Genomic DNA, 23526 nt, shown 5'->3' with positions numbered 1-23526 from the left:
TTGCAGGTGGTTCAACCACTGGAAACCCTCATAATCTTAAGGTGACACTGTCACCCCCTATTTGCATTATGACTGCTCTCCACAGGTGTAAAGGGTAAATGTTACAGCTTTCATTACTTATCTTATATTATACCTCATGGTGTTTGCTCTGGTAAAAAGTTGTTTTTATCACCTGTGGATTGGTATATGTGGACAGGACCTCGTGGCCTATGTGTCACATCGCTCCGCCCCTAGCACCACTTATCCCCGCCCTCATCCGTGACCTCACCGCCACATAGGCCCTGCCCCCTCAGCAGCCATTGAAAGGGCCAGCCTAAGGCCCTCTAAGCCCCACCCCCTAGATTGTCCCACACCAATAGCCGCTAAAGGGGCGGGGCCTATGTGGCGATGCCGTCACAGATGGAGTCCGATCCATTGCAATTTGTCACTTTTATTCTACGTTTTTAAAGGCACTGTACCATAGCACAAATTTTGGTACCAAGAAAATCCTGCTTGAGATCGACCCTAGTCCATGCAAAAAAAGACAAAAAGATACGACATTTGCCTTAGAATCAAGATAAATAATGAAGAATTTACAGTTGTCAATCATTATACACGTTCCTGCTATCAGTGAAGATGTGAGATACGTGTATGCCTTACGGACCTGAACACTTTTTCCATACATAGTCATCTGTTACGACTAATGGGAAAATAAATGAAATGGTAGATTATATATTGTGCCTATGTGGGAAAATACAGTCATCTGTTGCTATATAGGGGCATTCACATGACTAATAGGGTCATGGAACCTACTACGCTAGAAAGAAACAGTTTCCCTTATCCAATGTAATGAATAGGCCGAGCTGATAAAAAACACCTGTTTACACGGGCGGGTCAGCTGTGTCTCAACCAAAGCATGAGAGTGCAACCGCCACACAAAGGAAAGACTTTTGCTCCCATGAAAGGGGTGGTAATATTTGAGTATGTTTCGAGATCAGCGTTGAGATAAATCCAGGAATTTAGACCTATTACATGTCCGGCTTTTGGCATGCACGATCAACACTCCAAGTGTGAAAAGGCACAAGGCCCCTCCTTTCACTGTCCCATAAATTAACATGAACTGTTAAATCACATTGCGGTTTGTTGTCCTAGGCTAAATATTTTCAAAACCATTTGTCTTGTAAATTCCCTCGGCTGAATACATGCAAAGCCTAGGCGTGTTCCATTGTGTCATTTCACGTTTATTTAACCCAGCGCAGCCTTTATATTACCTGTGAAGTTTTTCAATTGTTAAAAAAAAAAGGTGCCAGGTCAAACATCTGCAGCCTACGGTGTGGAAGTCGGGGAAGACGGTTTGCATAGGGAGGCGACTGCTTCCATTGGTTACTAGATGGATGACAGCTGGGTCAAACCTGTCAAGTGTCTGGGCGACTTCTCCGGTATATTCTCAGGCTGTCAAAAAATAAATATTAAGGAAGTCGACTGACAAGTTTTTATTTATTTAATTTTTTAAATTCCCGTTCCCTCTACGAAACCCTCCTGCTATGTCTTTGAATGGGAGGGCTCGCGCGCCTCCACTCTCCGCTCAAAGAATTGACATGTCAATTCTTTGAGCGGAGAACAGGGGCACGCAAGCCCTCCCATGCAAAGACATAGTAGGAAGGATTCGGCGCGGAGGTTCCCGGTGAAATCTCTGTGCCGAATCCGTAGGCCCTAAAATAGAATTGATGAGCAACAGTGCCACGCTTGTCGGTGGGCTGGGTGTGATATTGCTGTTTCTTTTCATTCAGTTACCTGTTGTTTAAACCTAGTTTTTATTTTAAACATATTTGAATTATTCAGAATTGGTATTGTTTGTTTATAACAATGTTCCAATTTGGGATTTATAGTAGAATTTTTTTTTTTATCTTTCTAAAAATGAGCTGATGAGGATAAGGTTATTCACAATGGTGGGGATCAGTGCTCAGGCTTCTCTTCTCCCTGCACAATGACTTCTACACAGGTCACAGAGCTTGCCTAGTAAACTTTCTCATAGATGTCAATAGGGTCCCCTCCAATTTTCTGCTCAAAGAAGCTTGCTGAAAAGGAAATCTCTAAATGCTATTAAAAGTAGATCATGATGATGGCTGCTTCCATTACAATGTATCGGAAATAAAATACCATCATTTAAAAAAAAAAATGTATCTAATAAATCGGGCTACTTCCATACACATTTATGCCTGTGTATTTTATATGTATATCATTTATATATGTACAATGATGTTATGTTTTTATGTAAATTTGGCCTCAAAGTGTTCTATGAACCCCCAGCACTGAACGCTGAGCAATCCAGCCAAGTGTTTGCTCTTCTCTCTTGATGTCCTCTATGTGATTAGATGCGTGACCACCCAGGGGCACTCACATAGCTGAGACACTCAGATGTTTTCAATAAACACCCTTGTACGGTACACCCCTGTAAAAACTGACCTCCTAGGTCATGAAAGGACACTGCAAGTGCAGAGCGCCTTCTTACACATCAGGTCTTTGTAGATAAATCCAAGGAAATGTCACAAATACTTATGAACAGTAGGCCCCGAGCACAACTGGACTGGCCAATTGAGGAGGAGGGAATCAGAGATTTTTCAAGTGGTTAAGAGGTATAAAAGCTGTTGATTCAAGGGGAGAGGCATGTGATGCCAAGGTGCCAGTAAACAAGAAGGGAGCTTTATGGGTTATCTACCTTTTAAAAGTATTTTTAAAAAATTCCAGTAACTTTTTTGTCCTCTTCTATAAAGTTGTAAAAATCCATGTGCCACTGTACGGACTTTATGCCATTGTGGCTTTATACAGGTTTCATGCCTTCAGCTAATGAAAAGTTCAATTTATTATTACTTTTCTCCTATCCATAGAATAGTATGAGATTGTGGAGGTCTGACCTCTGGCTGACAGGTCGGTGTGTAATAAAAACTCATTTAAAGGGGCACTCTAGCAAAAAAAGATTTGTTTTTAAATCAATTGGTGTCAAAAAGTATTACAAATTTGTAAATTACAAAATCTCAAGTCTTCCAGTACTTATCAGCTGCTGTATGTCCTGCAGGAAGTGGTGTATTCTTTTCAGTATGACACAGTGCTCTCTGCTGCCATCTCTTTTTGTGACATCTCCAGGAGAGGATTTACTACTTTTCTGGACAATGCCTGTCACGGAAAGACTGGAGGGGATACACCACTTTCTGCAGGATGTACAGTAGCTGTTAAGTTCTTAAAGACTTAAGAACAGATGCAATATACCCCTTTTAAGCCCTCTTTGGCACGCATTCTTTTTTTGTGTTTTTTTCTTTTTTGCTTTAAAAAAATTTTTGTGGCATTTTTCCAAAAAGTTTTTTTCTTTTTGTTGCCCCGTGGAGTCATGTGCTTCTTTGATCAGATGGTTTATGGACTTCTGTAAATGTGAAAAACTGCCAATTGCCTTAAAGGGGTAGTGCAGCGCTAAACAATTATTCACTAAATAACACACATTACAAAGTTATACAACTTTGTAATGTATGTTATGTTAGTGAATGGCCCCCTTCCCCGTGTCCCCCTCCCACGCTAGACCCGGAAGTGTAGTGCTCTATACTCACCTGATTTGTGTCGACCCCCATCCACCATCTTGTGACAATGATGTAATCTTCGGGCGGCCGGCCGGCCGAACCACTCCGACCCCCCCTCATGCTGGCCCCCCCTCTGCATAACTGTGCTCAGCCAATCGAGGCTGAGCAGTTGATGACGCGGCAGAGGGCTGCCAGCACTAGGGACGGTCAGAGCGGTTCGGCCGGCCGCCCGAAGATTACATCATTGTCACAAGTTGGCGGACGGGGGTGGACACGAATCAGGTGAGTATAGAGCACTACACTTCCGGGTCTAGCGTGGGTGGGGGAAACACGGGGAAGGGGGCCATTCACTAACATAACATACATTACAAAGTTGTATAACTTTGTAATGTGTGTTATTTAGTGAATAATTGCTTACCGCCGCACTAGCCCTTTAAAACGCTACGGGTCACACTATCTTAGAGGCTGAAAACCTGTTTAGATCCAAAACTTTTTAAATCAGGAAGTATGTTACAATTGTTTTGGGGGAACTAATTGCATTTGTAGTATAATCCCTCCTTTCTTGGTGGTTTGCTGCAGTGTATCAGCCTGGAGCCTAGGTGTTTAGTGTATAAAAATTGAAGAAAAAAAAAAAGAAAAGACTGTCCCTCTACTGCCTACTTCTGAGATGGACCTGCTCAGCCAATCAACAACTGCTGCAGTGCTCCCCTCAGTCAGTGATTGGCTGAGAAGCTATCTCTGCCAAGTCTGAAGAGCAAGGGTCTGGATCACATCACATCATGAGGGACTGAGGTAAGTAAGTATGTCTTTTTTTACATCTTTTATTAATTTTTTTGCCGCTTCTGGCCTAGTATAAACTTTTTTGGTGCCCAGATGGTACCCTTTTAATACACCATCAGTTCTTTACTTCATCGACTTCATGAACTTACCTTTACACACATGGAATTTTCATCCAGATTCCCAGTTATAATATGTAAATGCATTGATTCTCTACACAAATACACTCTCAGCCGCTACTCAAACAGCTTCAGGCCTTTAGTCAAACAGCAGAAAATAGCTGCTGCAATACAGAAGTGTAATATTTACTGCGCGATACTGAACTGTAATACCAGGCACAGCCTATAGACAAGAATGGTGCAGTTTTTACGTGGGAATCAGACCTTTATGTTATATATAATCCCGGATAAACTGTTTGTACAGTGTCATACAGTGACTTAATACAAGTATTTTAAAGCTCTTTCTTCTTCTTTTTTTGTAAAATCTCCATTCACCCAATAGAGTAGTAGCAGTGTACTGTCGGCTCTCTGGATGTGCCAATACAAGACACGTCCCTGCCACTAGGTGACCTTATAGTATCTTTATTGCTTCCCATGCTGTAATGATAACAGTTATTGTGGCTTTGTTGTGTCCTATCTGTCGCATTGTTAGGGCATACACCGATTCTGATAACTTTTCCTGAGAGCATCTCAGGTCTGATGTCTGACAAGGGTAACTGAAGCCAAAATGCGGAAAACACCTGTGATATACAGTAGTTTAGCTGTGTAACCACTTCTGAAATATAGCCCTAAAATATATATTTATGTATAATAAATATAAGGATTTACTTTCGGAACAAAGGGGTCAGCTGTGATTTTTCCATCACAGCCGACCACAATCACCAGCAACATCATCTGTCCGTGGATGTTCAGGATAGCCCGAATACACTGCAACTGGTGGGTTCGGCCAACCAAAGTTTAAGGTATACGGGGACATTTAGACCTGTATTAGACGGACAGACTGGTTCCCAATGTGAACGATGAATAAATAGATTGGTGCTCACTTGAGCTATCGTTGGATTGTCTACTTTGAAAGACGCAAATAGTTTGTGAATTAGTGTTTACTTTATTGTCAGCTGGTTATTAGGCCTATGTGGCTTGTATGGCCGATGACCACACCATGTAATAGGACCCTTATGCCTTTCACTTGGCAGTGGAATACCTGGCACTGAGTCTTGACCCTCATTATGCCCCCCCCCCCCCCACCTCAGACAAAACCTTCTAAAAGAACCCCCTGGGAAAGCTACGGTGATGTAAATGAATATGTAAGGAATTCCAGTCAGTTTTATGCTCCTCTTCCCGATCTCGTTCAGGACGATGGTACTGTATTAATGCACAGTATATGTTAGTTGGCTGTCTGCAGTACTAGTACTCTGGACAGAGCTCAGGTGGAGGAGTGAAAGAGGTCTATGCCAGGAAGATGCCACAGTTTGGTATCTGTCACCTATAGGTTAGTGCTTTATCCGTTTAATAGTAGTAGAGTAGAGATAAGCACAGTACCAGGAATTCATACCAGCAGTGTTAGATTGCATCAGCAGCTATATCCGATCTGGATTCTATAGCTGATTTGGATTTGCACAACAGCAGGGACACCTGTCAAGATACAAGACTCCCTGCTCCAGTACACCAAGAGGTGATGCATACAGAATCAATGCTTATCTCCAGGCTCCCTGACCCATTAGCTAGGCCATGTCACAGAACAAATAGCAAGTGAGTGGTGACACATTTTGCCTATGCCTGGCTACATGTACACAGTGTACAGTGCCATTTGACAGGTGTCCCTGCTCCTGTACATTTTTTCCATGGCACCAGATACCTGGCTCCAAAAAATGTTGTGAGTGTAAGGACCCTATTAGAAAGAGTGATAATCTGCCCCGATTCAGGCTGATTCATCACTCCGTGTGATAAAGAGAACGATCAGCCGATGGCAACAATCATTGGCTGACCATTTATTTAGGTTCCGGCCTAAAATCATCAGTCACCAGGTGTGCATCGCTACATGTAAAATCAATGTGCCGACGACGGTTAATAAATAAGAAAAGAAGATAATAAACGGTATACATTACCTCTCCACTCTCCCCGGTGTCTTCCTCGGTTCTGCTTGCTCCAACCAACCGCCGTTACAAGTTCAGAGCTGCTCTCTGAAGCCGCTCAGCCAATCACTAGCCATGATGGGACCGCAGCAGCCAGTGATTGGCTGACCAGCCTGTCACTTACGAGACTGGCTCTGAACTTTTACCGGAGGCCGCGGGGAGAAGCCAGGAAGACACTAGGGAGTGTGGAGAGTTAACATATCCAGTTTATTATTTACAAGTTCAGAGCTGCTCTCTGAAGCCGCTCAGCCAATCACTAGCCATGATGGGACCGCAGCAGCCAGTGATTGGCTGACCAGCCTGTCACTTACGAGACTGGCTCTGAACTTTTACCGGAGGCCGCGGGGAGAAGCCAGGAAGACACTAGGGAGTGTGGAGAGTTAACATATCCAGTTTATTATTTACCATATACAGCAAGGACTGCATAGACATCGCTAATGAGATATATATATATATATATATATATATATATATATATATATATATATATACAGTCCTTGCTGCACAATAATTGGCTCAGTAAACAATTGCCGATCTAGCAGATTAATAAAGTGATCGGTCCATGTAATACGGCCTAAGTTTTCGCATGCTCTGAAAGAAACATACAGCGTATTCCTCATTGTAAGCTCCCGTCAGCAATTTGCCTAAAGATATCAATTCGGATGAGTCCAAAATTTGGGGAAAATTTGGACTGAATTTTTTTTTTTGACTACTAACCAATTTGCCCATCGCTAACCTGAAGGTTTGAAGAGTGTAATAGACTACACTATCTACTATTCTGATTTATACAAAAGGACACTCTTTTGGCCTCTGTCTGACAGTGGGCCCCTAAGGACGTGTAACATTGTCCTAAACCGTGATAGGAATGGGGCCTTACCTTGTTTCATCTACTCTCGCCTTGTTAAACCATTTTTTTTTTTACAAATTTGGATCTCATGAAATCTTACAGTGACCATGTTTATCGTTCTATATTATTATTATTATTATTATTATTATTATTATTATTATTATTATTATTATTATTATTATTATCATATATTACGGTAATAGTTGTATTATAATAAAAAAGTAACCCCCAACAGTGTATATGGGCAAACCCCTCTACCCTGCACTGAGATTTTATTTTTCATTTAACACCTTCATAATCTCTTATAATCATCCAGTTCCAGTTTAATACTTGTGTGATTTAACCACAGAAAGCCACAAAACAGTTAAAGGCCTTCAACTATTTATTATTCATTTACTTATTGTTTTATACAAATTAAATGCAAATAAACTTTAGAGCTGTGTTATATATTTCAACCACTAGAGGGCAGAGTCTCTTACATTTTCCAGTGCTCTGGTATTTTTGTTTATTTTTATAGTAAGATTCTCATGATGGAAAAAAAAAAGAAAGAAAGAAAATCACTTGCCAGAAATGAAAGCCTTTAAACGCATGCTTTAAGAAAGCACCAAATATTTTTTCTACTAGTTTCATTCATTTATATTTTTGACATTTAAAAGGAAATTGTCAAGTCTAAGCAGTTATATAGAGATCAAGAAACTGATCTGCAAACTGTGAATAGTAAGTGTATCTTATATAGCACTGTTATGGATATATGTTTATTAGGATGTTACAAGGCATAAAAAATTGCTTCTCATTTGCCTTCTACATTAAATAATTGTTTTTAAGATAATTAAAGGCTTTTTGTCATCAGTCTGACCCATAAGTACAAAAGCTTAAAGGAAATACAATCCAGCCCCACAATGGACAGGAGGAGGTAACATTTAGTTTATATTATCAATAAGGAAGGTAGTCTGACCCCTCCAATGGCAAATCTTTGCATCAAGGCAACCCCAGGCCATATTGTGATTCCTTCTAGCTGTAATATGCAGTATACTGTGCCCTTTTTTCGCCATATTAGAGGCATTCCCTTCATACAAACATTGGGGGAAGAGAATCTACAATAGGAACGAAGCAAATGGCTTTGTTCCTATCTGCATTCTGCTCATCGAGCTGCGGGCTTTGAAGTCTGCGCCGCTCCATGCTGCTCCTCTCCGGGTGCTGGGAAAGATGGATCCAGTCCTGGGAAACTTCTCCTAGTCTTCCAGGAATTGATCCATCTTTTCCCAGCACCCATAGAGGAGCGGCATGGAGAAAAGCAGACTTCAAAGCCCGCATCCTGATAAGCAGAATCCCAATACTTTGTTCCTACTGTAGATTCGCTCTAATCTCTAATTGGGGGTATTATGATGGAGTATAATGTGAGAAATTTATTAAGAGGCTTACACCTCTTTATACATTTGTTTTTTTTTTTCATGGCATTTTGTATGCCACAAGTTTAAACCTCTTCCACCTATGTTATAATTTACAGCACAATTCTGATAGATACTATAGTAAATCCGGGGCTCACAATCAGGGCTGGCTCCAGGTTTTTATGGGTCCTTGGGTGACAGAGCGTTACTGGGCCCCTTTGTAGAGCAAATCAACAGCAGGTCCCTTTTAGATACTCCTCTCCCGTGTAGCCCCCTTATAGATCCCTCCTCCCTTTGGTCCTTCTTATATATTCCCCCACTCTCTGTTTAGTCCCTCTTATGTAGAATGCCTCCTTCTGTTTAAAGCTGTTGTCCAGCATTAGAAAATCATGGCCACTTTCTTTCAGAAACAACACGACTCTTGTCTCCAGTTCAGCTGTAGTTTGCAATTAAGCTCCATTCACTTCAATGGAACTGAGTAGCAAAACCCCGCCCAAGCTGGAGACAAGAGTTTGGCTGTCTCTGGAAGAAAGTGGCCATGTTTCTGTAGCGCTGGATAACCCCTTTTATCCTTCTTATAGATGCCCTTGTCCCCTTTTTAATCCCCCCTTATTATCGCACACAATACTGGGAAGTGTAGATGCCTCCCACCTCATAAAATGTGTCATCCTCTAATCTGTTGCATAACCACAACTCCCATTATAAACTGTCAGCAGGATATGATGAGGATTGTAGTTCTGCAACCTAGGGTATTCTCGTTATCAAAAAATTATTTCCTATCCACAGGATTAGGGATAACTAGCATAACAATGAGGGTCAAACCGATTGGACCCCCACTGATTTTAAGAATGGAGAACAATTGTCTTTCGAATAGGAAGCCTTGTCCACCCTCTGCCACTTCATTCATTCGAAGCTGTGCCCTGTTTCTCCAAAAATAAGCTTCACCCTTAAAATTAGACCCTAGCTTGATTTTGCTGTGTTTTTGGAGTAGTAACAAAACATAAACCCTACTTTAAATAATACCCATTAATATTTTTTTTGAGGGGGGAAATAGTATAAGAACTTATTTTTAGAGAAACACTCCTACACTTTTCTTTATCTTCTCATTTGGGGTTAGAAGAAAAAAAAAAGATGTCTACTTTCATTCCAAAAACGGCGCCACACCTGTCAGATTGCTTTGTATTACAGGTCAACCCTATTAAATTCAATGGAGTTGAGTTGCAATACCTGACGCAACCTGCTGACAGGTGGGGCACAGTTCTTGAAAAGAAAGCAGCCATGTTTTTCGACTCGTTAAAGCCCCTTCATTTTGAACAGGCGAGGGAATACCTGGGATTGGAGTGTAGGTTTGCGGCTCATGGTTGCCATTATTTAATACATGGTATTCTGTACTTTTAAGACTTGTAGTAAAGTGGTTGTTTACTTAATGCTTGACACATTGCCTGAATGGACCCAATTCTTTATAACCTGCTGAAATCAGATCAGCTTAACATTTCACAGTGTTGTCACTGAAAATCTGTAACCTCTTTTCTGTAGTTCACCTAATGATATGCTATCAGCCTTTTCTTACAAGTGCTTGCAGTAATGCCATGGCACTCATCCAAGGACACATTCTCAGACAGACATCCACCATGGCGAATGCTTAGTATCAAGCACCTACTGAATAGACGTCAACTGTGAATATATGCTTTGTGTATGGGTTTAACATGAGGACCCACTGACATCACAAAAGCCTGTGTCATAAGCATATGTACAGTGATGATGGCTACCTGTGTAAGATCTGGTCAAAGAAAATGGCATCTTAATATGACTTGATATTCAGTCAATTGTGCAATTGTGGAAATAGTGCTTTAACATATACTGAAAAGGTGGGCTCTGGTGGCGATTACTTAAAGGGGTTCACAGCATTTCCAGAAAAAGCAATATTAGACATCTTTGTTATCCTGTCTTAACTCCTTCCTTTTCTATCATAAAATTCTTTCCTTTCTCGATCCTTCTTTTCCTTTCATAGTTCCTTCCTAATCTTCTTTCCTTTCTAATCTTCTTTCCTTTCTAATCTTCTTTCCTTTCTTCCCATTTTTACCTCCTTTCCATTCCTCTCTCCATTCCTTCCTATCTTCCTTCCATCCCTTCCTTCCCTCCCTCCCTTCCTTCTCTTCCCCTTCCTTCCCTCCTTCCTTCCTTCCCTTATTCCATCCTTCTTCACTTCTCTTTCTTATTGTTCATTCATTAACCCCTTCAAGACCAAGCCTATTTGCACCTAAAAGACCAGGCTCATTTTTCAAAATCTGACCTGTCTCACTTTATGCTCTTATAGCTCAGTGATGCTTTAACGTATGCTAGCGATTCTGAGATTGTTTTTTCGTCACATATGGCACTTTATATTAGTAGCAAAATTTGGTCACTACTTTGTGTGTTTTTTGTGAAAAACATCAAAATATCATGAAAAATTTAAAAAATTAGCATTTTATGAACTTTGAAATTCTCTGCTTCTAAAAAAGAAAGTCGTATCACATAAATTAGTTACTAAGTCACATTACCGATATGTCCTCTTTATTCTGGCTTCATTTCCTAAACATATTTTACTTTTTTAGGCTTAGAAATTTATCAGCAAATTACCACATTTTCGTAAAAGTTTCCAAAACTGATTTTTTTAGGGACCAGTTCTTTTTTTAAGTTGATTTAGGAGGCTTGTATACTGGAAACCCCCATAAGTGACCCCATTTTGGAAACTAGACACCTTAAAGAATTAATCTAGGGGTATAATGAGCATTTTAACCCTACAGGGGCTGGAGGAAAGTATTCACCATTAGGCCGTAAAAAAATGAAAAATTAAAAATTTCCAATAATATATACGTTTAGATTAAAGTTTCTCATTTTCAAAAGGAACATGAGAGAAAACGCACCCCAAAATTTGTAACGCAGGTTCTCTTGAGTACTACGGTACCCCATATGTGGGCGTAAACCACTGTATGGGCACACAGCAGGGCTCAGAAGGGAAGGAGCGCCAATTAGCTTTTCCATTGCAGATTTTGCTGAAGAAGTTTCCGAGCGCCAGGTGCATTTGCAGCGCCCCTGTAGTGTCAGCAGAGAGAAAACCCCCCAAAAGTCACCCCATTTTGGAAAGTACACCCCTCAAAGAATTCATCTTGGGGTAGGATGAGCATTTTGACCCCACAGGTGTTAGAGGAAAGTATTCAAAATTAGACAGTAAAAATGAAAAACTCGAATTTTTCCAATAATATGTTCCTTTAGTTTGAATTTTCTCCATTTCACAAGGAACAGGAGAGAATATTCACCCCAAAATCTGTAACGCAGGTTCTCCTGAGTAAAAAGGTACCCCATATGTGGGCGTAAAACACTGTATGGGCACACAGCAGGCCTTAGAAGGAAGGGAGCGCCAATTAGATTTTTCAATGCAGATTTTGCTGAAGAAGTTTCTGAGCGCCAGGTGCGTTTGCAGTGCCCCTGAATTGCCAGCGGAGTAAAATCTCGCCCATAGTCACCCCATTTTGGAAAGTACACCCCTCAAATAATTCATTTTGGGGTGTGGTGAGCATTTTGACCCCACAGGTATTAGAGGAAAGTATTCAAAAGTAGACAGTAAAAATGAAAAACTCGAATTTATCCAATAATATAGTCACTGGCAACGTGCGGTGGTTACGGGCAGTGTGCGGTGGTTACGGGCAACGTGCGGTGGTTACGGGCAACGTGCGGTGGTTACGGGTAATCTGGGGGGTTACGTGCAATCTGACGTTATTACGGACAACCTGGGGTGGTTACGGGCTAGCTGCGGTAGTTACGGGTAATCTGGGGGGGTTAGGGGTAATTTGGGAGTAAACTGCAATTATTACTATAATAGAAAGTGTGTGTTTTATTTTTTTGTATGTTTGTCACTTTTTGTACTTTTCACATTCTTTTTCACTGTATTACTATGATTACTGTGATATTTTCTATCACAGTAATCATAGTTTAGTGACAGAGACCAAATTGGTGTCTGTCACTTAAAATTTTCAGAGCTGGCTGGTTGTGGAGCGCATGCGCACTTCATAACCAGCCAGGACACCGAGGAGGAAGGAGCTCCAGGATCAGGTGAGTATATGGGGTAGGGGAGGGTGACTCGGGGACGGGGGTGACTGGGGGGGTGGGGGGCGACTAGGGGGGTGGGGGGGACATCACTTTTTATCCCCTGTCACCAATCATTCATGGTGACAGGGGATAAAATGTTCCGGCGGCACATGGCACAAGCGATCAGCGGTATATAGTATATACCGCTGATCGCTTGTACCGGGACCCCATAGGGGGGGTCCCCGATGACTGCCCCATGCTCTCCGCTACCTCCGGTGGCGGAGAGCATGGGGTTTTCATTCATTTTTACAAAGAGATCACTGTGAACAGACATTAGTCTGTTCACAGTGATCGCGGCGGCCATCTTGGATCTGATGGCCGCCGCGGGGAGGGGGGGTTAGATACCGGGGCACTAGGGGGGCTGGTCTGGGGTCTGATTTTAACTATTTCATCTCCCCCCACCGTGGATTCACGGTGGGGGGAGATGAAATATAGCGGCGGCACCGGCCCATTAGTGACCGCCGTTTCGGCGGTCACTAAGGGGTTAATGAGGGTCAGCTGCGGGATCGCAGCTGATTCTCATTATCTACGGTCCCTGCAGCGATCCCGTTCTCATCACAAACCCCCGTCAAAGCAGGAACGTATATGTACATTCCTACTGCACGGGGCATGTGCAATAGGAACGGATATATACAGATGGCTGACGTGAAGGGGTTAAATTCTTTATTTCTACCCTCCTCCTTTTCCTTTTTATCCCTTTCCCTCCTTTTACATCTTTCATTCCTGATATTTTCCTTTCTTTCATTTTCCTTCCTTCCCTCCTTCCCTTTGTTCATTTCTTCCCTCCCTCCCTCCCTTCCCTCCCTCCCTCCCTTCCCTCCCTCCCTTCGTTCCTTTCTTCCTTCCATCCCTTCCCTTCCTTCCTTCCTTCCTTCCCTCCCTTTCTTCCTTCCCTTTCTTCCTTCCATCCATCCCTTTCTTCCTTCCATCCATCCCTTCCTTCCTTCCCTCCTTCCTTCCATTCCTTCCCTCTCTTCCTTCCTTCCTTCCCTCCCTTTCTTCCTTCCATCCATCCCTTCCTTCCTTCCATCCATCCCTTCCTTCCCTCCCTCCTTCCTTCCTTCCTTCCATCCCTTCCCTTCCTTCCTTCCATTCATCCCTTCCTTCCCTCCCTCCTTCCTTCCTTCCATCCCTTCCCTTCCTTCCTTCCTTCCTTCCTTCCCTCCCTTCCTTCCTTCCTTCCATCCATCCCTTCCTTCCCTCCTTCCTTCCTTCCATTCCTTCCTTCCTTCCTTCCCTCCCTTCCTTCCTTCCTTCTTTCCATCCCTCCCTCCCTTGCTTGCTTTCTTCCTTCCATCCCTTCCTTCCCTTATTCCATCCTTCTTCACTTTTTTCTTACTGTTCTATCATAAAATTCTTTATTTCTACCCTCCTCCTTTTCCTTCTTATCCCTTTCCCTCCTTTAACATCTTTCATTCCTGATATTTTCCTTTCTTTCAATTTTTTTTACCTCCTCTGCCTGCCTCCCTCCCTTCCTTCCCTACCTTCCTGCCCTACCTTCCTTCCCTACCTCCCTCCCTCCCATGCTTCCTTCCCTCCCATCTTTCCTTCCCTCCCTCCCTCCCATCCTTCCTTCCCTCCCTCCCTCCCTCCCTTCCTTCATTCCTTTCTTCCATCCATCCCTTCCTTCCTTCCCTTCGTTCCTTTCTTCCTTCCATCCCTTCCCTTCCTTTCTTCCATCCCTTACCTTCCTTTCTTCCTTCCTTCCTTCCCTCCCTCGCTCCCTTTCTTCCTTCCTTCCTTCCATCCATCCCTTTCTTCCTTCCTTCCTTCTTTCCAACCCTTCCTTCCCTCCCTTCCTCCCTTCCTTCCCTCCTTCCACCCCTTTCTTCCTTCCTTTCTTCCTTCCATCCCTTCCTTCCTTTCTTCCCTTTCTTCCTTCCTTCCATTCCTTAATTCCTTCCTTCCATCTCTTCCTTCCCTCTCTTTCTTCCCTTCTTCCATCCCTTTCTTCCTTCCTTCCATCCCTTCCTTCCTTCCATCCCTTCCTTCCTTCCTTCCTTCCCTCCCTTTCTCCTTCCATCCATCCCTTCCTTCCTTCCATCCCTTCCTTCCTTCCTTCCTTCCTTCCTTCCCTTCCTTCCTTCCTTCCTTCCTTCCTTCCTTCCATCCCTTCCTTCCTTCCATCCCTTCCTTCCTTGCTTCCTTCCCTCCCTTTCTCCTTCCATCCATCCCTTCCTTCCTTCCTTCCTTCCTTCCTTCCTTCCATCCCTTCCTTGCTTCCTTCCTTGCTTCCTTCCCTCCCTTTCTCATTCCTTCCCTCCCTTCTTCACTTCTCTTTCTTACTGTTCTATCATAAAATTCTTTATTTCTACCCTCCTCCTGTTCCTTCTTACCCCTTTACCTGCTTTTACATCTTTCATTCCTGATATTTTCCTTTCTTTCATTTTTTTTACCTCCTCTACCTCCCTCCCTTCCTCAATCCCTTCCTCCATCTGTTCCTCCATCCTTCCCTCCATCCTTTCTTCCCTCACCCTTCTTCTGATCTTCTGTCTTTACCCCCTTCTCTTCTGTGCCTTCTACCCTCCTTACTTTCCTTCTTTCCTCCTCCTACTACACAGTACATTTTGGTCCCAGTCCTTCTCACCCCCAGGTGTAATCCTGTTACTGGCAGTAGATTCTGTACAATAGATATGTATGGGAAGTATTCCATGTCCAGTAGATATTTTCTGCAGGATGGAACATGTTTCTGTGCAGGTAACTACATGTGATGGCATGTGTCACTCATCCTAACAGGTTGTGTATAGAGCCATGAAGTCATCAAACTCTCTATACATTTGATTAAATGCTTAAAAAAGCAAATGTTGTAAATGTTTCTTGTTCAGCTGCAGTTGTTATCTTAGAGGGTATTGACTCCTATGTGTGTGGTATATGATCTCTCATACTGTACTTTCTATGTGTTTTCATCACCTGCACATCAGAAATATCCTCAAAGGGCACAATCCACTTAGTGAATCAGCCAGGTAGATATTGCGCCAACTATACTGCTCTGGGGTCTACTGGAGAATAGGGATATGGGCCAGGATTCCTTCCCATCTTCTTTCTTTGGTCCTACTTTACTGGTTCGTATAGGTGATGTGGAGGTAACCTCGTACCTGGGCCCTGGAAGTTAGTGGCTTCTTACAGATTTTGCATTTGAGCCCAAAAGCTACAAGTTTCACATCTGATTTCTATGGTGGGCTGTTTGTTCACAGTGTATTTTCTACCACAAAATGTATTCTGTGTGAAAAAATGAATTTACTGATCAATTAATTCATTTTATGGGCACACAACATACTTTTGTCACACAGAATTCATTTTGCCGCACAGAATTAATTTTGTCTCAGGATTTATTCTGTCACACAGAATTCACAAAATTCATTTTGTTTCACACAATTTATTGTGTCACACAGAATAAATATTGTCACACAGAATTCACAAAATTCATTTTGTCGCACAGAATTTATTCTGTCATACGGAATTCATTTTGTCACGCAGAATTCACTAAATTCATTCTGTCGCACACAATTCATTCTGTCACACAGAATAAATTTTGTCACACAGAATTCACAAAATTCATTTTGTCGCACAGAATTATTATTTTGTCGCACAGAATGACATTTTGTCGGACAGAATAATTATTTTGTGGCACAGAATGACATTTTGTCGGACAGAATATTTTGTCGCACAAAATGACATTTTGTCGCACAGAATTATTATTTTGTCACACAGAATGACATTTTGTCGGACAGAATTATTATTTTGTGGCACAGAATGACATTTTGTCGGACAGAATATTTTGTCGCACAAAATGACATTTTGTCTGACAGAATTATTATTTTGTCGCACAGAATGACATTTTGTGGCACAGAATAAGATTTTGTGAGACAGAAGGACACAAACTGTTTTTTGTGGGACAAAATGCACTGTGAACAAACGGCACCCCATAGATTTCCTGATCAGAGTGGAAGACAGAAATGTGTTGTACCTGAGGAACAGTAAGGGCCCTATTACACGGGACGATTATCCTGCGAAAAATCGTTATATCGTTCAAATTGAAACGATAATCGTTCTGTGTAATTGCAGGCAATGATCGAAAAATCATTCTTATGTTGATGATAAACGATGATTAACGATAAACAATTTTGTTTGCAATCGTTTATTGTTAGTCGTTAATCGTTAAAAATCGCTCAGTGTAATAGGACCCTGAGACTTCGAAGTGCCTATTCCTGTGTAATCCATCCATATAAAGTGAGTTGCTGTTTAATCCACGGTCGAACTCAACTTTCTATACATCCTGATGGTCAAGAGCGCTATCCAAAGTCACCATGTTTCCATCTTCCACTCTGATCATTAATTTCACTGAATCCCATAGAAATCTCGAAAGGTCCCCATCTACCATTACATCCAATGCTGTATACAGAGTCGTGTCTATTACATCAGTGATTTTCAACCTTTTTTGAGCCGCGGCACACTTTTTATACTTAAAAAATCCCGGGGCACACCACCAACCAAAATGGCACAAAATGACACTAAAACAGTACATATTATACATATAGTTAATAATATAGATTCAAAATGTATTTATACTAAAAACCTGGGCCTGTTTTCTTCTCCCCCCTGCTTCTCTCCTGTGCTTCTCTCCCCCATGCTTCTCTCCCCTGTGCTTCTCCCCCCTACTTCTCTCCTGTGCTTCTCTCCACCATACTTCTCCCTCTGCTTCTCTCCTGTGCTTCTCTCCCCCGTGCTTCTCTCCACCAAACTTCTCTCCCCCCTGCTTCTCTCCCCTGTTTCTCCCCCATCCCCAGGTTTCTCTCCCCCATTGTTTTCTCCTGTTTCACAGGGGCACCATAGTTTGGGGAACTTTCCCCGCGGCACACCCGGCCATGTGTCGCGGCACACTAGTGTGCCACGGCACACTGGTTGAAAATTACTGTATTACATGACCATTCCAAGCGAGCGGCCCTTTGTTCTCCCGAATTACTTTGTAGTTTGTCCAAATAGGGATTTGACCACAAGTGAGCGCCCCTGCTGTGTTTTGTTGTTCTTTTTGCATTTTACAAATCTGATTTTATAATTTTTCTTTGAGACTATAAATCCAGAATATTAAGTATTTAATATAAAAAAATATTATTATACACTACTACCTGAATTAGCTTCCCATAAAAATAAGCAAAATTCACATTGCACATAAAGTTGTGTCATTGACCTAGTAATAATATATTATTATTGTTGTTTGTTAGGTTGGTGCACTACATGGTCCAAAAATGGAATCTGTAATTCCAGAAACAAGGAAACCTAGAGGAGCCGAGTCAGAGTTTACCCCTGTGCCCAGCCCAAGGAATTTATCGGCTATGAAGATGGCAAGTCCAGTGCTAAAAGACCCCCAGGAGCCCAGGTAATGTGTCTATGTGTAATGCCAGAGCAGTGTCTGCATTTGTGTGCTGTGTTGGATTGGGTCTTTCTTAGGTCCATCAGAATAAATCGTTTTTATGGCCCATCTGCCATCAATACAAATGCCTATTTGGCTAATAATTGCCCTTAAAAGGGTTGTTCACCAAATTTTTTGATTCAAATCAACTGGTGCCAGAAAGTGCCAGAGATTTGTAAATTACTTCTATTAAAAAATCTCAAGTCTTCTAGTACTTCTCAGCTGCTGTATGTCCTGCAGGAAGTGGCATTCTTTCCAGTCTGGTAAGCTGGAGAGGTTTTCTAAGGGGATTTGCTTATGTTCTGAACAGTTCCTGACATGGACAGAGGAGGCAGCAGAGAGCACTGTGTCAGACTGGAGAGAATACACCCCTTCCTGCAGAACATACAGCAGCTGATAAGTAATGGAAGATTTTTCTTAATAGAAGTAAATTACAAATCTTTGGAACTTTCTGGCACCAGTGGATTTGAAAGAAATGTTTTTTTTTTTTGTGAACTACCCCTTTAATCTCAGTTATTAGGCTATTTTCACTCCTGTTTATCCGAACCCGAGCATGCAGCATTTCATTAGCAGTGGCTGAAGAAGTTGGTTGCAGCCCTAGCCCTATGGCTGTTTTCATGTTTTCCAGGTAGTCTTAGGGCTGCATCCAACTTCTTCAGCCACCGGTAATCAAATGGCGCACACTCTGATTCAGACGAACCAAGCATGTCGAGGGTCACAAAGACAAAACTCATACATGTACGGAAAATGACCTAAACTCACTAGCTGACTAAATTTCAGCCATTGAAATCAATGGAAGCAATGTCTGTCTATGCATAGATACATCGGCATGCTATTTTAAGATTTTGCTAACATATCTATGCCACAGTGGGCACAAGCATGATGTGAACTGAACCAAACTTCAAGGATGAACCACATCTCTGCCAGTTTGCTGATGATAGCCATCTTAGTTCTTACTGTTTAGAACCTAGCTTAAAATGTATTGTTCTGGGGCGCACATCTTCGTGTGTAAACAGGGTAACGATAAATGAAAACTGACAGCAAGGATATGTACATGTGCGTGCTGTCAGTTTCCAGTTCACAAGCAGCAGTCTATACTTACCAGCCACGCTGCTTGTGATCCGGTATGTTCTCCAGTCCTCTCCAGTCACTTATTAGCTGTATCTTCAGACCCCGCCTCCTCTGGCTGTCAATCATTCCGAAGAAGACAGCGGCCTGAAGATACAGCTGGCGACAAGAGGACTGGAGAAGATGCCGGATCACAAGCAGCATGGCTGGTAGGTATAGTCTGCTGCTTGTGATTTGGAAACTGACAGCACAGATCACAGTTTCCAGGACTGCACAAATGATACAGTGATCTTTCACATGCCATGTAAAGTCACAGCAAACGTGTGCTGACCTCGCTGATCAGCGCTCATTTTTGACCCCTGTGGCCAAGAAATCTTTTAATCTAAAAGGACCCTTACATAGTCCCTGCATAGTGCACCTCATCCAGAGATATGCAGTCATTTAGTTTAGCAGCAATCCGTGCATTGCAGGCAAACTGTGTCTTCTATGTGAGAGAAGCAGCATTAGCATAGTGAACCATAGAGAGAATACAAGTGTTAACAATTTGCTGGTTTTGCTAGATGGCTGGCAGTTTGCATTAACACTAACTAATTCACAATACATGTGCCGTAAGATAGACAAATGAAATGCGATTGGCAAGGAAACTTTCTTTTTCTGGTGAACTTTAATACTATGCTTTGCTAATGGAACAATTGGCTTACCCCCAAGTTGCCTACTTAATATGTAAAGCAGGTGTACAGAACATGACGGCACATGGCTTCCCGGGATAAGAGGGAGACAGCTGTCATGTGATTGGCTCATACTGAATAAATATTTTCCTGCTCTTCACACAGCGACAGGCCGGATTCTCATCACAACCCCGATCATCCAACCTCTGGCGCCCTTGAAGGGGGGCAGCACAACCTGACTGCATTGTTACAGGAGGTGGATTATCTAAGGCAAAGCAATAAAAAGGTACAGGTCAGAGTGTCTCTACTTTGCTCAAACAGTATGACCACTGTGTGGATGCCGGTTTAGTTTTCTGTTCAAAGTGAAAAAACACAATTGTAGTTTTTTGTTTACATTTTTTTTTACACTGCTTTTGTATTTTTATCTCCTCTCTATGAGACATTCCTACTACCTCCCCGGAGATAATGTATGCCATGGGATTGCTTAACATAAAAATCTTCCAGTGGTTTCTGTCGCCAACAGCAGAATTTATATAGAGAAAATGTGAACCAACCATACGGCGTTCCTATTGGTATACAATGCATGTTTGGTGGTTTATTACGTATTACATTGAATTTCTGCCGTCAGTCCTGAGAGTACCAAAGCCTACCATCATTTACATTTCTGTATAATGAATTATTAATAAAGAGCTGGCAGAATTCATTAGTGTGATATTCAAGAAAAAACATGGAAGAACTGCGGCCGAGGATGATGTCATTGGAGTCGGGTCTGTTAACATAGAATCCTCTGACTAAGGGCCCTATTCCACCGGACGATTATCATTCGCATAATCGTTAACGATTAGCGATCTCAAACGACCGCCATTTCGAAAGACCTGAAAACATTCACTCATTTCCATGGAATGATAATAGTTACTTATGATCGTATTTGCGATTGTTTTTTCTTCGCTATTTCTTCGCTATTGCGTTCGTATCTACTGCGAACGACCAAACGATGTCTTATTCAATGCGAACGAGCAACAATAAAAATTATAACAGATGTCCAAGAGGGGGGGCCAGTTCACACAGAGTAAAAGAGGCAGAACATCAATACTTTGAGCGGAGAGGTGCGGAGGCGCGTGAGCCCTCCCATAGACAACCTGTATGACACAGAGGCTGGTGGGATTCGCCAGCGGAGAGTTCCGTCTCTTTTACTCTATGTGAACTGGCCCTAAGCACTTCGTTAGCCCATTGTTAGTTTTGAAGTGACTGTTCTAATGGTCTCCAGACTTTCCCACCTCAGTCACTGATTGGCTGAGCAGGCATTTCTGAGTGTGGCCGTGACATTGCAGGATAGGGAGATTCAGGAACTGGTTGGGGGACATAAGGATGGGTAAATAGGACATTTTTATTATGTTGCCAACACCCCGTGCACCCCCTGTATTTTTTACCATTGCCTGTAAAACCCCCTAGACATGAAGGATCTGCCTTCTAGACAATTGGCGACTAGGGCTCTGAAACAAGCTTCTTTTTTTTTTAAGTTGTGCAGCCTACATGACCTTTATTGGAGTTAAGTTTTTTAGTGCTCTTCTTGTCCTCTGTGTAGAGGTACCAGAAATTCTGAGGGCCAAAGCCTTACGCTGATCCTCCCAGAGGAAGAAATAGAAGTCCTTCCTTTATATTTCTCATTCCTTTTCAATCCACTTCTTAGCACCGGATAGTGAAATGTTCTTTCGTGTAATCTGTTTCTGCTTTCTAATTTTCTGTAATTTTTTGAAATTGTATTTTTAGTACATTATTATGGGGACTTGCTTTACAACTAGCCCCATGGACATAGACACAATGAACGTGTCCAGACTTTAATCTTTGTATGGGACCTATTTGTAAGCATGTTCTGTGAGCTTATTCCACAGAGAGGGGAAGGATGAGTTGCTATTATCTTTGCCTATCTACTGATATCACTGTATTGCTCTACAGATCACTTTACAGTAGCCTCCTCCTTTTCACCACAGAGAAGAAATAAAGTATCAGCTTAGACTTTGGCCTGGTGGTCAAAATGAAAAATGTTGGAATTATTTTATAATATAGATTTTAAAATAAGAAATTAGAAAAATAAATCTGCTAAAATCCTTTAATAAAAATATGTTCATCATAAAAAAAATGATTAAAACAATAGATTATTTTCTGATGACAATTTCCTTTAAATTAGCTTCTGAGAAAATGATAACCAGATGTCATTTGTCAGGATGCAAAAACATTTAAAGGTGACAACTTATGCCATTGCATTACATTTCTCTTCACTTTTGCAAAAACTGGACACAAAAAAGAAATAAAAATTTTTTTGACTAATTCACATTAACCTTTTCCCGCTGCTGCACTGTTAATGCTGTAGCAACGTTAATTAGTGATCCAGGATGACACAGGCGCAGAAACTGCGCCTGTGTCATCCGCGGCGGGTCCCGGCTATCAATGATAGCCGGAGACCCGCTGCAACTCTCAGCACCGGAGCCGCGCTACAGTGCTGAGAGTTAACCCTATAGATACTGCGTCCAACTAGTAGGTGCAACTCAGCACTACAGCTCCTATATCAGTAGTCACTATATAGACACACTAAATACACGTCCGTGTGGTGCTCTATAATAAGCAGACTCTGTCTAATATACGTAAAATGAGAAAAAGATCAGGCACTCACCCATCGTGTCAATTTTCTTCTTTATTATTCATAAAAAAATCATAAAAACACAGGGACAGCACAACCGCAGCATCTATAGGGCTCCAGACAGAGAATTCTCCCTCTACAGAGGAAGAATTCTCTCTCTGGTGTCCATCAGGGCTCTGCGAAGTGATCGCAGAGCCCAGATGGTAGTCATGGAAACCGGAAGCCTCAGGATTCCGGTTTCCTGGCTACGGAAGGCGGCGGAGGTCGGGAGGGAAAGCAGGGTGGGCACCCGTGAACTCTGCCCTTTCCCCTCTCTCTCCAGTCGCTGTTACAAGATAGTAACAGCGGCAGGGGACAGAGGAGAGGGGGCAGAGATATGGAAATCAGCTTATGGGATCATTATGATCCCATAAGCTGATGTCCAAACATGACCTGGGCATTGAGGCATCAATGAGCCCAGGTTGTTAAAGGGTTAAAAAAATACATAACCATTCTTTTTATTTGGGTATAAATCCTCTTTATGTTACATATTTATTAGAGCACCTGCGCATTGCACTGCTATTTTTCTTTCTAGTTTGTATCATTAAGCAAATGACCTTGGGGGTTGTGGCCGTCTCTGCCATTGTCCATTACCTTTGTACGGCAGAGATATTACAGATCAAGTGTAAAGTGCAGCTTAGCAATACATTTGTGGAAATATAGACTGTTTCACAGGCCAGGAAACAATACTTCCAGAATCCACTGATGTCATAACGGGCTGTCTTGCTAGTTTGACCGTGGTAAAAGCAAACATAATGCTTTCCTAGATCTGTCAAAGGCTTCACATAATTACCTATGCCAGAAGGAGCGTTACTATTGGTTGCTTCCTGCTCACTGGGAATACATGTATGTGACCTCAGGATATAATGACAGACTAATACCCG

At 42.1% G+C, this 23526-nt stretch overlaps 1 protein-coding gene across 3 annotated transcripts in view; it reads left to right on the top strand.

The window, feature by feature from the left end:
- MIPOL1 (mirror-image polydactyly 1) overlaps positions 1 to 23526 on the top strand; it is a 253339-nt gene that overhangs the window by 60049 nt on the left and 169764 nt on the right. For all 3 annotated transcript variants that reach the window (XM_069951321.1, XM_069951319.1, XM_069951320.1), the window contains exons 3-4: positions 18042 to 18196; positions 20131 to 20251. In XM_069951321.1, the coding sequence (XP_069807422.1) occupies positions 18066 to 18196; positions 20131 to 20251 (252 nt within the window). In that variant the 5' untranslated portion in view covers positions 18042 to 18065. The remainder of the gene's footprint in view (positions 1 to 18041; positions 18197 to 20130; positions 20252 to 23526) is intronic.

This window comes from Dendropsophus ebraccatus, chromosome 13, assembly GCF_027789765.1.
Source record: "Dendropsophus ebraccatus isolate aDenEbr1 chromosome 13, aDenEbr1.pat, whole genome shotgun sequence".
Lineage (NCBI taxonomy): Eukaryota > Metazoa > Chordata > Amphibia > Anura > Hylidae > Dendropsophus > Dendropsophus ebraccatus.
The sequence above is the reverse complement of the archived record's forward strand: the minus strand, read 5'-3'. Positions and strand labels throughout refer to the sequence as shown.